The following is a 17,932-nucleotide window of genomic DNA, read 5'->3' on the forward strand; positions in this document are numbered from 1 at the left end:
AGTTTCCAGAACATCAGTTGGAATTTGACACAGTGTTCTGCAAACCACTCCATCACACTCCTGGCCTTGTGACGTGGCACATTATATTATTGAAAAATACCATTGCTATCAGGAAATATGATTGTCAAGAAGAGGCATGTGTGGTCTTCAACTAGTTTACGATACTCTTATGCTGTCATAGTGCCTTGCATGAGCTCCACTGGACCCATGTATGCCCACATGAATGTTCCACAGAGCATAATGGAGCTTCCAGCAGCTCGTCTCCATCCTGCAGTACAGGTGTCGAGGAGCTGTTCCCCTGGAAGATAACGGATTCATGCCCTCCCATCAGCAGGATGAAGAAGGTATTGGGATTCATCAGATGATGCAATGCTCCACCATGGCGCCAACGTCCAGTGCTGATGGTCATATGCCTATTTGTCACAGTTGTCAATGTTGTGGTGTTGACATTCTCACATGCATGGGTCGTTGGCTGCGGAGGCTCATCATTAGGAGTGTTTGGTGCACTGTGTGTTCAGACACACACTTGTACTCTGCCCAGCATTAAAGTCTGACATTAAATTTTGCCACAGTTCACCACCTGTTCTCTTTTACCAGTCTGCCCAGCCTACAACATCCAACATCTATAATGAGGGGTGCCCACCCAACTCCACGATGTCTGGACATGGTTTCACCTACGGTCCTCCACATCTTGAAGACACTCGCCATAGTACTCCCATAACACCTGACATGTCGTGCAGTTTCTGAAATGCTTGTGTCGAGCTTGTTTACCATCACAGTTGCCCTAGGTCAAACTCAGATAGATCACCCACCTTCCCATTCTACACATGGACAGGATGCTTACTGATACTACATGCACTGTGCATGTGTCTGACTATTAATCGTACCTCGCCAGGTGACACTGCTATCGCTGCGATGTGTTTATATTGATAGTAGGTTTTTGGTCATAATGTTCTGGCTGATCAATGTATATCAACAATATTATGAAAAGGATAGATTGTTACTCACCATAAAGATTACACTTTGAGTTGCAGACAGACTCGATCAAAATACTGTTGCACATTTAGCATTTGGCCAAAGCCTCTTCAGAAAAGAAATAGCACACCCATTCACACAAGCAGGCACAACTCATGTACACACGGCCACTATCTCTGTTCGCTGTGGCCAGAATGCAACTCTCACATTGAAGAAAAGCTGCAATCTGGAATGAGGGAGGGATAGCATGGTGCAAGTGGGAGGAGAGATCGCTATCTAGTGGAAACTGTAAGGACTAGATGCCAGCAGGACAAGGCTGCCTGGCACAGCATTGGAAGGCTGTAGGGGAGGGAGAAGGGGCGGGGGTGGTTTGAAGTGGGATAAAAAGGAGAATAGAAGGGGAAAAGATCAGTGAGTGCCTTGGTAGAAAGTGGTGCACAATGAGGGTGGGGGGATGTGAATTAGGAAGTGGTGATAGGACGGGGGATGGAAACTGCAGGGTGAAGGGTGCGTGACTGAAGGTTACCATTGGTTGTGGCTGAGATAATTTAGAGAGCAGAAAATGGATTGTAAGGATAACTTCCATTTGTGCAGTCCAGAAAAGCTTCCAGTGGAGATGAGGCTCTAGAAAGTCCAGGTGTGAAGCAGCCATTGATATCTAGCATATTATGTTCAGTTGCCTGTTGTGACACAGGGTGGTCCAGCTTGCTATTGACCACAGTTTGGCAGTAGCCATTCATAGTAGTGGAAATCTGGTTGGTAGTCATACAAATATAAAAAGCAATGCAATGATTGCAGCAGAGGCTGTATATGACACTGCTGCTTTCACAGGTGACCAACCTCTGACAGGATAGGCTAAGCCTGTTACATGGCTGGAATAGGAAGTGCTGAGTGGGTGGATTGTGCAGGTCTTGCACCTGGATCTTCCGCAGGGATATTATCCCTATGGCAAGAGGGTGGGATTGGGAGGGGCATAGTGGTGGATTATGATGTTGTGGGGGTTGGATGGAAGATGAAACGTCCCTTAAGGAGGGGTTGGAAGGATCTTGGGTATGATTGGTGTCCTTCATATCAGGGCATAATGATAGATAATCAAAGCCTTGATGAAGGATGCGGTTCAGTTTTTCCAGTCCAGGGTGGCACTGGGTGATGAAGGGGGAGGGGGGGGGGGGGGGCGGCATTCCCTTATACCTGGCTCTTGGGAGTGGTGCAAGAACTGGAGATGTGTGGGAAGATGGCATGGGAAATCTGTTTGTGGAGTAGGTGTGGGAGACAGTGCCTGTCTGTGAAGGCCTTTGTGAGACTCACAGCATGCTGGGCAAGGGAGTTCTTGTCACTGTAGATATGCCATTTCCACTAGGCAGGCTTTATTTTTTGGTGTGCAGGGTGCTGCAACTACTGTCCATCTTTCAATCCCTGCAACGGGAACACTTCTTTGCCAACAGTTCCTACAACCAGAGCCAACTTAATCCCTAAACTGAACATTGCTTCTCCCAGTTCATGCCATCATCCAACTGTGAGCCTTCCTCCCTCCCAACCACCCCCTGGTCCCCTTCCAGGAATTTGTTACCTCCAACTTGGCCTCACCATCAGTCCCTAAGTACCTTTGTGAAAACACCAACCTTTCAGCAGAAGACAGCCACACACAGCTTCAAGACAGATCCTGACCTCATCATCCTACCTGCAACAAAAGTTCCCCACTCTCATTATGAATTGCAGTGACTACCCAACACCTCCACCTTCAAATCCTGCTAGCATGATCCCATTCCAGAAGTCCAACATTACCTCCAATCCCTGCTTAATACCTTGGCCCCTTCCCAGAAAATCTGCCCCAAATCGATTTCCCACCTCACCTGTATGACACCCTATGCATCCACCTTCTATATGCTCTCCAAAATCCACAAACCCAACAATCTTGGATGTCCCATTGTAGCTGGTTATTGTGCCCTGTTGAAAGAATTTCGGCCCTCATTGACCAACACCTCCAATCAACTGCCCAAAATGTAGCCTCCCACGTCAAAGATACCAACCAATTCTTTCAACGGCTCTCCAACAACCCTACCACACCTTCCTGGATCCCTACTCATCACTGTTAAGACTTCCCTACACACCAACATCCCTCATGCCCATGATCTTGCCTCTATGGAACTTTAACTCTCCCAGCATCCTTCAGACTCGAAACCCACTACTTCATTCTTGTCCCCTAACACACAGCTACACACATAAATGCACAGCACAGACATGGGCACCTGCAAGCAACCTTCTATGCCAGCCTGTGTAAGGGCAGTCTAAAGGAAACCTTCCTAGCCTCTCCAAACCCCAAATCCCTGGTTTGGATCAGTCTTATTGACAATATCTTCATGATCTGGACTCGGTGTCAAGACACCCTATCCCTCTTCCCTCACAACATCAACACCTCTCCCATCCACTTCACCTAGTGCTCCTCAGCCCAGCTTGCCACCTTCCTCCTCTCTAGTGGCTTCATCCACACCTATATCCAAATTAAACCCACCAATTTCGATAGACACCATCCTTCCCACACAAAAAAATCAGTTCCTGGCCACTTGGGGACGGTGTATCTGCAGTGACAAGAACTCCTTGCCCAGCATGCTGTTAGTTTCACAAAGGCCTTCACAGACAGGCACTACCCCCACCTACTACACAAACATATTCCCCATATACCCTCAATCCTCCCCCCCCCCAAGAACCAGGTATAAAGGAGCCCCCCCCCCCCCTTTTGTCACTCAGTACCACTGTGGGTTGGAACAGATGAGCCACATCCTTCATCAAAGCTTTGATTATCTATCATCATGCCCTGCTATGAGGGACATTGTACCCAAGATCCTTACCATCCCACCAAAAGTGAGGTTTTGTCTTTCATCCACTTCCTGTTTCAGCCCTGCCACAGACTTACCATATCCCATCAGTTTGGATCACCTTTGAAAGCAGTCATGTCATGTACCAGTTCTGCTGCAATCATTGCACAGCTTTTTATATTGTCCACCATTATGAATGGTCACCAGCAAACTGTGAGCAAGAGTGAGCTGGGCCACCTTGTGGCACAACAAGCAGCTGAACATAACGTGCTTGAGTCCAGTGGCTGTTTCACACCTGGGGCATCTGGATCCTGCCCTCCACCACCCGCTTACCTGAACTGTACAGATGGGAGTTATCCTTAAAAGACATTTTCTGCTCCTAAAATTACCCAGAATCAACCTGTGGTAACGTTCAGTCCCCACATCCTCCACCCTACAGTTTTTGCCCTCTCTGTCATATCACCTCCTCCCAGTCCGTATCCCGTCATCCTCAGTGTGCACTGCTCACTGACTGCCACTGCACCCATTGATATTAAACCATTCTTTTCTCCTCCCCCCTCTCTGTTACTGCTCCTCCCCCTCCCTCCTCCATAGTCTCCTGATGCTGTGCCTGTCAGCCTTGTCCAATTGCCATCCAACCCCATGCTCTGGCAGACAGCGCTCTTCTCTTCCCACACCTGTACTCTGGCTTGTTTCTCTCCCTTCCCCACCCCACTCCAGATTACTGCTTTCATTCAATGTGATAGTTGCATTCTGGCTTCAGTGGCTAGAGGTAGTGGTCATATGTGTGTTCCCGAAAACTCAATGTGTAACAACCTTTTCATTGCTCCTGACACAGCTCAGTGTGTTATCTTTACATTGAGTAGCAGTTTATCCTTTTCATAATATTGTGGATACTCCAACGTGGAATACATATGCCACAAACGGTACCCGAGTTTGCCATAATCTCTTAATATAACATCCACTACTCGGACATGGTATTCTGATAAGTTTCATTTTCAGCATTGGCTGGTTGCTACTGAAGCAATTTCTTTGTTTTATAAACTACGGTAAATGTTATACTGTGTGCTCTTTGCATGTTCTGCAATTGACGGTCCTTCCTAAGTTGCGTGAACAATCCTGTTGCAAGTGAACGATTGACTTTAAATTTGTTGTTTACATTACTCCTGAATTCTGCTTTAATATCTTTCATTTGTAGTATAATTTCTGTGTAATTATTTATTAGTTTGATGTGAAAAAATGCTTTTCCTGATCATACTTCATATATGTATGACATCTGCATCTGAAGTTTACTGGTATAACCCACCCAACAGGTCTTTACTGTTAAGAAGTCAGTGTTCAAGTGTTTCTTGTGACCAGTAAGAAATACTGGTTGCAGCTACATTCTCCTAAACATTATTGCCAATGGGTGATGCAAAATTTGACATACTCGAGAAAAATGAACACTAATTTTTACTCAAATAGAACTTAATTGTATAACAGGAAGGTTCAGTCAAGAGAACCAACAAATTATGAGACAGAATGGCTGCCCATTACTTACTTCCAGGAGACAAAATGTTTAGTATGCTAATGCACACACAAAGTGAAACATTTTCTGACTTTCAGAATCAACTTTTCTGTCCTTAGAAAGGAGTGGAGGATAGGTTGGTGATGGTAAAAGGAGGACAGATCCAAGGTTGAGAGGGACCCAGAAGGGTGTACCTATAGTGAGGGTGGGAATAAACAGTACTATAACATTAAACTTTTTTTTTTTTTTAGCTACTCTGTGTCTGCACTGTATAGTGATTTTTTTCAGTCATTCCACTGTTTGTATTCCAGCTATTATGTTTCATTATGTTACAAAATAATTGATAATTCAATTAGTTGAGTTCATTGTTTGTATACAGCATGATTTCTGACCACTTTTTTTTTCAGCCTTGTACGCAACAGTGAGAATCCCCGAAACATCACTGTAGGGTGGAGAATTTTAAGATGTTTGGCAAAAAAACCAGGTGTGTGCTTTGGTTCATTGCTGAATGCAACTGTTATTAAGGATTTGTTTATAGGCACCAAGCCACCAAACAATCCTCAGGAGATACTTCTACTTGTAGAGTGGTGCCTTGAGAGGGGGAGCGATCTAGGTAGGTTTTCCAGAATTAGTGATACATGTATTGGAATACATTTGTATAATAACTTAGTTAATGTAACACACTTCCAGCTTTCAAGGCGTAATTTCTAAATTATTTAGAGTTAATTGTTTTTGTATTGAGGTAGAAATCTATGCGATTTAATTTTGTTTTGTATCGTTGTAGGAAACGAAAGCCAGAGTAGTGCTCAAAAACAAATATCTGAGAAAAAAAAGCAATATATTTTTAAGAAAGACTCCTTCACAGGTTGACAGGCATATTGTCGTGTAATCCTTTGCTTGAGGAAGAATCCTCAGTAGTATATATTGAGGCACACTAGCAGTTATAAGTCTCCATTCATTGACTTAAATATTGGCAGTAATGCTTGTTGTCTTTATCCCAAAATAATCATTTACTATCACTTTGTGTTCTTATATTAATTTCCTAAACACAGAAGGGCCACAACATTCAAAGAAGATGGTAATTAATTAATTATGCTATTTTTGCTGCCAATTTAAAGTTTTAATAACTGCACATAGAACTGTGGCAATAGTTACCATTTTTCATTATGTCCTTCATTTTTTCTCATTTGTGTATAAAACCAAGTAGACAGCCTTCTGCAATGAAGGAAATACTGAGCTCAGGAAGGTGAAAGGAGATGGGGGGAAGAGGGACATTGTGGTAGGGAACAGTGCAAGTGATGATACAGAGAACTACAGTTCGTCACCCCTTGTATTCTCTGTTGTTTGCGCCAGTGAGAAACATTGAGCTGAACATATTGCTTGGAAACACACACTATTACCACAATGTCACTTTTATTGCAGCTTCTATCAAATTAGAATAATAAAGCTCTATTGTAAATTGTATTCAGAACTTGAAGTTGCATGATCTCCGCTCCAACATTATTCCCAATTAGCAAGTGTTACAGCCAGTTGGTGTGCCAGTTAGTTAAGTGTAAAGCTATTTAACTTAATGACATCACATCACTTTGTATCACTTTGCTTTTAGTGCAGATGACAAAAGAATTTACTGCACCAAGTTTGAAGCTAAGATTGAAAATTAGTTACTAAAGTAATGTACATATGCTTGAAGTGAAGTGATTTTGGCAAAAGTTTTAAAAATTAAGCTTCTGATGTGTCAGAAATGAAAATTTTATATTCAGTGTGTTTTGGCTATGTGGACTTGAATCTTTAAAGTGAAAACTGTTCAAAAACTGATGGTTACCCTGTGAGTAATATGAATGGGTATTGATAATCACTATGAGAGAGAGAAAGTAAATAAAGGGATTAGAAAGGAGACTAGAATGCTAGAATGGAAGATTTAATTGTGGCCACAAAGAAAATGAAATTGTGGTTAGGACAACGTTCTACCAGACAAAAGTGTAGCAGACAAGTCAAGAATGTTCATAGTTGAATTTGATGAGATAGGAAATTATGTAGATGATGATCTATTGGAAGGTGAGTAGATGTCACATGAAAAAATACATTTTATTTAATGCTGTGGACATGGAAGTCTTATGATATAACTTGAAGCTTAAGTACTCCAGACAGCTCGACATATGAACTTTCCAGCGACATCTTCTGGTCCGTTGCTCATGGACCCTCCTCTCGTGTACTCTTTATTTAAGGTAATGTGATGGAGATATTCTATATGTTCATTTTACGCAAGATAACCTTATGCATTTTGGTTTATTTTGCAGCCCTGTAGCAAGTACATGTCAACTGTGGATAACAGGAGGCTGGTGGAATGGACACCAAATTTCGTTTTATCCATTTACAGGAAAAATATGAGTGTGCCGTTTTAAGTGTTCATTGATAACTTAGAATGAAGGACTTCATTTTATACTTTAAATATTTGCTGAAGTATCTGGGCCTCATATTTGATAAGCTACCACACTGCGGGAAACTGTGTGCTCTGTATCTCAGTGCACTTTATATTTAAAAATGTGTTGTGCTTTGGGCATGGGGTGTAGTGTGATTTCTGGCCATGGGCTTTGCAACCCATGATGTCAACATGGTGTTTCAGACCACAGATACTCATGTTCAGAAAAAACAGAACACCTTGAGATAGGATGGTCATATTCACAGGATACATACATTGGTATGTTCTACAAAAATGATTAGCATTGCAGTCACCTCATTTCAGCAAGTGTCCTGTTGCTTAGTAATCACAGTGTCTGCCTTGGGCCCTGATAACTTGTCCCAAGCATGACGGCATCAATGCATGTAAGGCACAGGTGAAGTCCTGTGGTATAGCCATCCATGCTGCATTTACCTGTTCCGAAATTCATCTGTGGTGGTTGGCATTGAGTCTCAGTGCAGCACCACTCATTTCACCACATCCCACATATTTCTTATCGGTGATCTGAAGAGCCAGGGTAAAAGGCTGTCATCGTGTGACACCAAGAAGGCACGTGTTCATTCAGCAACATGTGGACGTGTATTGTCTTGTTGAAAAAAAAAAAAAAAAAAAAAAAAAAAAAAATCTGATGTGTTGTGCAGAAAGGGTATGGCTATGGGTTGCAGAATGTGTAGGTCACACTGGTCACAGTGCCCTGGGCATGCACCCAGCTGTGACTTGTGGTTTGTACCCAGTAGAACCCCACACCATAAGGTCTCGAGTTGGCATTGTATGCCCTGTGTAAATGCAGTCACTGTGATGACGCTCCCTGTGTCCACAGCAAACCAAAATATAGCCATCATTTTCAAATGAACAGAACCCGGATTCTTCCAAAAGCACTATCTGATGCCATTCTTGTTCCCAGAGATGTCTCTCCATACACCATTGGCATCTAGCATGTTTGCACATTTGTCAAAGGTAGGTGGGGAAGTGGACAACACACACATAAGCCATGCTGTAATAGACGGTGATGGGCTCTCGCCCTTGATAGTGTGCGATGTGTTACATTGTTCCACTGATGCGCAAGAGCTGTGCAGATCTGTCCTCGGATGAAGTGTCGATCTTCTCGGAAGGGGGGGGGGGGAGGAATCTGGATGGTACAACCTGACCCATCTCACAGTGTTTGTGGCCTTCTGTGAACCATTCTTCACACACCACTTGCAATGCTGAAACACTTCGTCCCATACGACCAGCAATTTCCCAGATGGTTGTATCATATTCTCTCGTGCCAATAATACCCCATCTTTCACACTCACTGGTTTAATGTTATGGTTCATGCATACATCTCTGAGGCATCCTGATGTTTGCTCAAGTCACACTGATCCATTACCTTCAGTTTATAGCAACAATGTGAGCCATGATATCGATGAGGACATTGAACCTGTAGGCCGACATGGTTCAAATGCTAATCATTTCTAAAGAACATACTAATGTATGTGTCCTGTGAATATGAACGTCCTGTCTCTAGTCTTTCAAGGTGTTCCATTTTTTATCAACATGAGTGTATTGTAGCTGTGGGTTTTCAGACTATCAAAGAAAACTGCAACAGTGGGGCAGGCTCTGCCAGTCGTTTTGTAATACGAACATCCCTTCCCATTTTATAATTATTAAGTTTTTATGTTTTTTTTCTTCTGCAATGTTACTGCAGCAAATGATTAAACTTCTTGTCTTATTTTTTGAATTTTAATTTCTCACTTAACTTTTTCTAAGAAAGCCAGAGATTTTAAACACCTTAAAGCCTACGATATATTTTAACCCTTTGTTTGTGATCTTGTGTATCTTTTTCCTCTGTTTTGAAGAGGAAGATAAATGAGATCTCTTTTAGTTTCAAATATAGCTTTTACTGCTTCCTCTTGTAGCTTATTAATCAGGAAGTATACATTCCAATGTTTTTGATTTATTAAGGAGTTTACTTTCCTAAGCCAACAGCATTCGTGGTTCTGTGCCACTGGTGAAAAACATTCCCCATTTCAATTGGTATTCTGTGGTTTTCAATCTATTGATTGGCAGACTATATGGTCAATTTACTGACCTTTTCTCCACTGGGCACTTGCTCCATTATTAACACCTACACTTCATCATCACTGTTTCTTGGAAGATGTCACAGTGCAACACATATGTGACAAAACAGCCAGGCTTCTTTTTAGTCCCTCAGCTTATCCCAGTTCTTGTATTTTCTTCCACAAACATTGGTTGAAGTGAAAACTGCAAATGGAAAGGGTTGTTTTCATAGCTTTAATTATAGCAATTTCAAAGTCTAGCTCTGTGGTTCTCAGTGACATCCAAACAGCTTGTTTTTCAATCCAGAAAAAGTTTTTCATGTGTGTTTTGACTGTAGTCTGAGAGCAAAGCAAATAAATCAGGAAATAACCTTTGTCTATTCTTCTGTGCTTCCAGTGTCAAAGTGTATGGTGTATAATTGTTTGAACTGTCATATATCCCGTACAGAAGAACAGTCTCATTTTCACACAGTAGTTTTTTCTGCATTTTTGCAGCTGAACACCAGAATTCTTTTGTCAGAAGCAGACTCCTTGTCAATTTTCAAAAAACTATTACCTTCAGTTAATTTCAAAATGTCTTTGCTGAGTTGAGTCTCCGATCTTGTACCAGGGTTCTGATTCCTCCCAATAGCTGTCCTCCTTGCTTTTCATCGGATCATCATAATGTGTCATACTTGTGACAAAATCTAAACCTTTGTCTTTCAAAATCTTGGAATTCAAAATCTGGAAAACAGGTATTGTCTTTTCTTCAAAAACTCTTTTCCTGTAGTTACACATTCATTTCGTAATCTGCACATCTACTATGTGAGGTCGGCAAGAATGTTGCTGATCAGCAGTGATTCTGTTTGCAATTTTTAAACAGCTTCAGCACTTACTCCGTTCAGAATTAATGAATGACCAGTTTGTAGACTCATCACATTTTCTGTGCACTTGGTAGCGATGACCATTCTTGAGAAAATATGCATGTGAAACTATATCAGCATGAAGGCTGTCAGTGAGGGCACTGCCTGACTGATGTGATAACACATCTGCTGCTGGCAGATGACTGGCATAAAACAGCCATGGGGGAGGTCCTGGTCGAAAAGCGTACTACGCAGAACTGATTAATCAGAAGTCCCACAATACCTATGGCACTGCAGCACCTATAAAAGGGATGGAAACACTACAGTCCGAAAGCCCATATAGGTGGTGGTGGTGGTGGTGGTGGTGGTGGTGGTGGTGGTGGTGGTGGTGGTGGTGGGGGGGGGGGAAGGGGGGGGAGGTTTTGGTTGGAAAACCTACAGTGCAAAACTACTTGGTCGGAAGTCCCATAGTGCTCGCGGCACTGCGGCATCTACAAAATGGCCAGAAGCCCACTTTGCTGGATGTGGGAAGGAAGCCAAACATGTATTATTAATTTTTTATAAAATCAGTGTATAGTGTAAGCTTGCGTGTGGATTCATGATGTATAGATCAGCCAGCTCATCATGCCTGCAGGTATTGGATGTAATTCAGTATGGATGAATTACTCTAGCCGCATGAGTATTTAGGACCAGCCCCATTCCCAGAAGCTACATGGAGGCCAGCGAGCTACCATTTTTCAGTTGTCAGCAATTGCACATTATGTAACAAGCATATAAAATTCATAGCCTACTGTTGTGGTACACAACACAAAAGAACACGTGTTTTTTAATCTGTCTATTTGGTACAACACATGACGGCAGAACATAAAATAACTTGAAATTGCTTGATACAAGGTCAGTAGCTTAACAATGTCCAAATCTTGAGGGGTGCATGATGATTAGCAGTTGACAGCATTGTGTAAATTGAGTTCTGGAGGCTTGAGTTGGTATATGTACAGCCAAGTGTAGATATCACTGAGATTGGTGGCGCAAGTTTTGAGTTAGCACATGCAACCAGTGTTGTAGATTCGTGCCAGACAGTGGAGCCGCTGGCATCGATCCCTGCATCTGCAACATCTGAGTCTTAGCTCAGTTCATTGAGTAACATCTGTGGTGTGCTGGCACAGCCAGTTGCCCCTTGGCTGTTGCAGCATATGGATCAGAGTGAGATGGACAACGAATAGTAATGGTAACTGTGGGTTTAGCAGACCTGCCAATGGCATTTGCATTCCATACCAGTGCTCACCTGGCCATGGAGTCATTTTTCAGTGATAGAGCTGACTTTAATTTCAATAATGGGTTTCGTGAATATTAAGCTTTTATTCCAAGGTTGTAGTAAAACTCCCTTTTGGATTTTTAGGAAGCGACTAAATCGTTTTGAATCTGATGAATTTTAAAAAAGGAAGTACCCTAAACTTGATTTTTTGGTCGTACTATAATATTTTAACTGAATGGAACAATTTTAACTCCGTGAGCACAGGCAGGTTAAAACTGTTTGATTTTCTTGTCCTCTCGCTGTCTTGCCATTCTTTAGGCTCCTCATCAAATGTACCCAACAGATAGAATGGTCCAGAACATTGAAATACTCCCTTATCCTGTTACAACAGCAAGGGAAGATACTAGGGCACAAACAGATAAGAGGAAATGGGCAAGCTGATGTTGCGGCCAAGGATTCATGAAGGGGTGATAAGAGTTGAATGTGATATTCCACTGTGGTCTGTTGTCTCCTTTTTGAATAAGGTTCTCCTGTCAATGTGAGCAGGAAGGTTACAGGTGAGTGGGAGGCTGCTGATGGTGCAAGTAGTATTGTAATGTTGCACAAACACAGTGTAAGAATTTCCACTAACCAACTTTCATTTTGCTTCCACTTAAAGGAATATACTAAGGCACTGAGTGATGCAGTAGTTGAGTACACACACACATAACCAAGGATTAGACTAAGGCACAATATAACACTGAAGTACAAATTTACCACATAAAAAACATTAAAATTACCAAGGGCCCAGTGCGTCGGGTTATATAAGGCTATTTTGCAAGTGTCACAGCACTTGGTGCACCATCTGTGCTGATGTGAGGCAGCCCCTTTAGGCTGGCTGTGGAGGTGCTCACTGTTTAATTATGTGTGCTCACTCTATAGGGTTACAACACTCCTTCCCCCTTGGTGGAAAAATGTTCACTGTGGTGATGTCCATGTCTTCATCAGAAGAGTACGACTGCCAGAGCAGGTGTTCTGCCATCACAGGAGAATACGGTGTGGAATGGCACAGGCGTGGACAGTTGTGCGTGGACAGGTGTGATGCTCACTCCCCTGCAAGATGTTGGTAGGAGGCACCAATGGTAGAGGCACTGTATCAATGTCCACATCCAGGTGGGCAGTCAGCGATGGAGGCAGCAGAGAAGACAAAGACAACGGTGGCAGCAGCGGTGGTTAAGGGGCTGTGGAGATAGAGGCTAACTACTTCACCAGGTGGTGGTGGCACCCAGAGCAAACACGGTACTAGAGCTGGAGGGGGTACAGACCATGCTGCGGGGCCCAGCGTGGACATTGGAGGTGGCTGCGGTAGTGGTGGGGCTGTGGCATGTGGTTGGTCAGTGTGGATGGAGCGGATAGTAGTGTCGTGACTCCAAGCCATTGGAGATGCACACACAGGAGGTGTCAGCTTTGACAGTGGCGAATAACTGCTGCTATCCACTTAGGGCACAGGCCAAACCTAAAGTTCCAAGTAGCAGAACCTTAATGGAACTGCTGAGAGACGGATGCCAGCAGGAGGCCAGGTGGCAGCCTGAGCAGATGAAGCAGCGTGCGGCCTGCAGCAGTGAAGCAGCTCTGCCTTGCTACTATTGCCAACCAGAGTGTACCTATACGAACTCGAGAACCTATCGAGTGCTTCCTCAGGAGAAGATTGTACGATATATCTTTTCATCTTAGTTTTTAAAGTATGGGCCAGCCACACCACGACACCATTGGACTGAGGATGAAAAGGAGGGACCATAACATGCCTGATGCCACCCTTTGTGCAAAAATATTCAAAATCCTGCGACACAAATTATAGCCAGTGTCAGTCACAAGCATACTTCCAAGAAAAAAATCTTTGCGATGGTCATGAGCTGTAGCTGCTGTGGATGTGGTCGGGCAGCAAATGATATAAGGAAATTATGAGAAAGCATCAACTATTACAAGCCAAAAGGAGTTAAGGAAAGAACCTGCAAAATTCTAATCAGATGCTGGATTGGGGCCAATCGGCAACTGAGAAAGAGAGTCCACGTTAGTGTGTTGTGCTGTGGGTTGGAAGTGAATCTTGTAGTTTTAGCGTGAGAAAAGCAGAACCCAGCATTGCAGATGATGGGCTACTTTGCCCGTTAGATATGCTGAAGGATGGAAATGAGAAACAAGAGGTTTATGATCATTAATCACATGAAATTTAGGACTTTATAGGAAAACATGGAATTGTTTTAATGTGTACACAGTAGTTGCAAGTTAATTCAGGGTTTTGGAAGCGTACACAATAGGGCGTTTGGAACTGTCCATGTATTTGTGCACAAGAATGGCCCCAAGCTATACTGGAAGTTGTCTGTGGCAAAACAAGATGTCGGCATGGTTGAAAGATAACCAAGCAAGGGGCTAAGTGTAATTTTGACATCAACAGCATAAAAGCACACTTGCAGGTAGGCGACTAATGAAAAGGAACACTTTTACCTAAGAGGGGGCTGATCTGCTGCAGCCACATGGAGAGGAAACTAATGGCAGTATGGAATCTTACCAAGACAGTCATGCAACTTTTTGAGGTTAGTAGGATGCAGCAAAGCTTGCAATGGTATTGACATGCTGGTGTCAAGTCTTCATGCCAGCATGCTAGACTACAAAACCAAGACTGATGATAGATGGCTGAAAAAAACTGTGATTTCAACCTGGCGGCCTGCAGCACCGCCAACAGCCCACAAAGATTTCACAAGTATTCATCTGTTACGGAACTGGAGACAACAATATCATCCAGGTAATCAATGCACCCCAGCACAGAGGCTGTGAGTTTCTTCAAAAATCATAGGAAAATGGCAGGAGCGCTAGTGTCACTGAATGGCAGGCACTGGTATTGGTATATCCCACAGGGGAAATTCACTACGAGGATAATTTTAGAATTGTCATCCAGAGGCAGTTTCAAATAGACTTCTGCAAAGTCTATTTTGAAAAAAATATTGGTGTCCAGAAAGCCATGCCAGGAGTTCAACCTGATGGAGTAAGGGATATGTGTCAATAATATACTGTGAATTTACAGACTTCTTGAAACCACCACAGAGCCAAAGGTTGCAGTTAGATTTTTTTTATAATTCCCACTGGAGTAGACCATGCACTAGAGGAGACGGATGTGACAGCACCCAAGTAAGCAAGTCAATTGAGTTCAGAGTTGAATTGCTCCTGCAAAGCTATTGGGATTGGACGGTCACAAAAAAAAAATTGGTTTCATTGGGATGTGAGTTATGAAATCAGTAGCACACCTGAAACTTCTGGAAAGAGTGAGGAAAACTCCAGGCAGTGTGTGTTCGGTTGTTGGTACAGAACTTGATCCAGTAACAGATACACTTTGTCTGAAATGGATAATACAAAAATTTTGAAGGCAGCTAACTGAAATAAGTTTTCAGTGTTGGCGTCATCCACCACTGAAAAGGTCAAAGGCTGAACAACTTGTTTATGCACTATGGGAGTAGAAAACTGTCCCAATATGGGTGTGTGGTGTTTGTTGTAACTCACCAACCAACAAGGGACAATGCCAGTCTGAGAATTTTACAAAGTCACTAGTGCACCTGTATCCACTTCCATTTTTAACCTTTTGTTCATAACATATACTTAAGTGTAAATTTTGTTCGGGGCTACCATCACTTGTGAAATGCTATTCACATCCCTGTTATCAAGTCTGATGAAAGACGTTGAGAGTTGAATGTAGATGCAATATGCCGCCCCCCCCCCCCCCCAAATTCTTGTTTACAATAGTTGACCATCACCCAGTGCTTTGGGCATGCATCTATTTAACAAAACAATGAGAGCACGAAGGGAGATGAGCACGCGGCCACTTTTTTTTTTACCCTGGCCGCTATTGCTGTTTATCATGGTGCCGCCCCATGTGTTGAAGAGACTGCGATTGCAGGGCTGCGACATCATTCTCCTTCCATGAGGTAACCAACAGTGGCAGAGGAGGAGAAGCAATGATTGCTATTTCACACCAAGGTTCTATCATATTTCCAGCTTCCATGGACACTTCAAAAGACTGGATAATGTTAAAAAAATATGTGAGAGAGGAATTTTCACATTGTAAAGCACTTCAATGATCTTCTCTATTAGGCACCAAGTGTAATGTAGCATTACAAACCATTGGCTCAGCATATGAGTTCCGGTGAGCTTCAGCAGCAAACTGGCAGTAATGACTAAGCCTGTGAAATTCTGCTGCCCGAGCTCTGTATGGCTGTCGCAGCCACTTTTGACAGTGGTAGAACTCAACACAAGCAGCAATAACAAGAGTACATTTGCAGTGATACATACAGAGCATCTGACACACTTCATCCAAAGAGAGACTGGCAGGTTCCTGAAGAGGAGCTAGCAAACCCAAAAGGTGATAAACACGAGGAGCAATCTTTGACAGAAAGAAAGCTTTATGCACATTGGGTTTGGTGACACCAAAAGCTTAGAAATGTTGCCGAAAGAGTTTTTCATATACTTTACAATCTTCTGCAGAATCATCATGAGGGGAAGATGGTGGGGGTTGCGTCAATGGCGGTTAACCCTGCCGTGTCAACATTACTGCCAAATTGTGTATTACCATGGGGAGAGCCTGATGCTGGTTGGTGAGAGCTCGCTGCTGTTCAACAAGAGATTTAAGAAATTCTTCCACTGACATATTGACCATCGTGAACCTTGAAATGAAACACCCAGAGTAGAATACCATACTCATTGCCAAAAATATTGTAACATTGCACAAAAAGAATATCAAAATTATCACCAACCAGCTTTTATTCCCCTTCCATATGAAAGAATATACTAAGGCACTGAATGACGTAGTAATCAGCACACACACATGTAACCAAGGAGTACATTAAGGCACAGTCTGTGAAGTATATATTTGTCATCTAAACATTAAAGTGGCCAAGGGTCTGGTGCACTGGCTTCTATAAGGTTGTTTTGCACATGGTGCAGCACTTGCTGTGCCATCTGTGCTGATGAGATGCAGCCTCTTTAGGCCAGCTGTGGAGGTGTGTGCTGTTCAATTATGCATGCTCACTGTATAGGATGACAAGTAGTAGTTACCAGGTTGTGGTGTTCCTCCTTCCAGTTACAAAGGCAGGATGAAGTGATGGTTTTCCATCTCCATATAGGTTGTGGCCCTGTCGCGGATGGCTTTTTACTCTGTCAGGATATCCCATCCATGTCTGGTGGCTGTGGAGCACAAATTCCAGTTCACCACATTTTAACTGAGTGGATTTGGTGTTCTGATGTGAGAGCAGTAGTAAATTTAACAGTTTTGGTCTGATGCCTGTAAAACATGGACGTGATTGGCCTACCTGAAAATCTGCCACTTGTAATTTCACAGGCATGTTTTCTCAGCATTGCCCTTCATTCCTGGGCATACTTTTATGTTTCCTGAGTGATTGAGGTTATCATTATAGACTGCAGTTCAATTATTAATTGCTGGATAGTATGAGCAAGCTGTGGAAGCTTGCATTTCTTCTTTTCTCTCCAGTATACTATTTCTGCACTACACGCGTTTAGTTACAGTAGTATGGTTACGTTATTCGACTGATAATGGTATTCCTCTGAATTATCGTATGATTTTGAATATATTTAGCATTATTTTTCTTTGGAAAGAGGTGGTGTTAGTTGTTGTTTCGTACAGACCCATTGCTTTTCTGATCCTGTCTGGTATGTCTATGGCCTGGGAATGTGCACCCCACACTCGATTAGACCAGAGTAGTAGACTGATTAAGTTTGAACAAAGACCAGTGAGGTATAATACTTATAAGAGTGCAATCTGACTCCCAATATAGGGAGTTCCCCCTGCAAAATGTCAGTTGTCCCTTCGAAGGATTGCTGAGTTGGCCAGAGGATTGCAGTGTCTGAGCCAGAGTGGGCAATGTAATATACTTTCTAGTAATGATATTGTATTGGTTGCTAAATGTAAAAAAAAAAAAAAAATATTTATCACATATTGATTGAAAGACCAATGAATTGTTAGTTTTTCTCTGAACTGAACCTTGATTTATATCCTAAA

At 42.7% G+C, this 17,932-nt stretch overlaps 1 protein-coding gene across 3 annotated transcripts in view; it reads left to right on the plus strand.

Annotated features, from left to right (window-relative positions):
* LOC126259667 (ubiquitin carboxyl-terminal hydrolase 35) overlaps window positions 1-17,932 on the plus strand; it is a 120,336-nt gene that overhangs the window by 38,369 nt on the left and 64,035 nt on the right. For all 3 annotated transcript variants that reach the window (XM_049956607.1, XM_049956608.1, XM_049956609.1), the window contains exon 3: window positions 5,706-5,911. In XM_049956607.1, the coding sequence (XP_049812564.1) occupies window positions 5,706-5,911 (206 nt within the window). The remainder of the gene's footprint in view (window positions 1-5,705; window positions 5,912-17,932) is intronic.

Source organism: Schistocerca nitens, chromosome 5 (assembly GCF_023898315.1).
Source record: "Schistocerca nitens isolate TAMUIC-IGC-003100 chromosome 5, iqSchNite1.1, whole genome shotgun sequence".
Lineage (NCBI taxonomy): Eukaryota > Metazoa > Arthropoda > Insecta > Orthoptera > Acrididae > Schistocerca > Schistocerca nitens.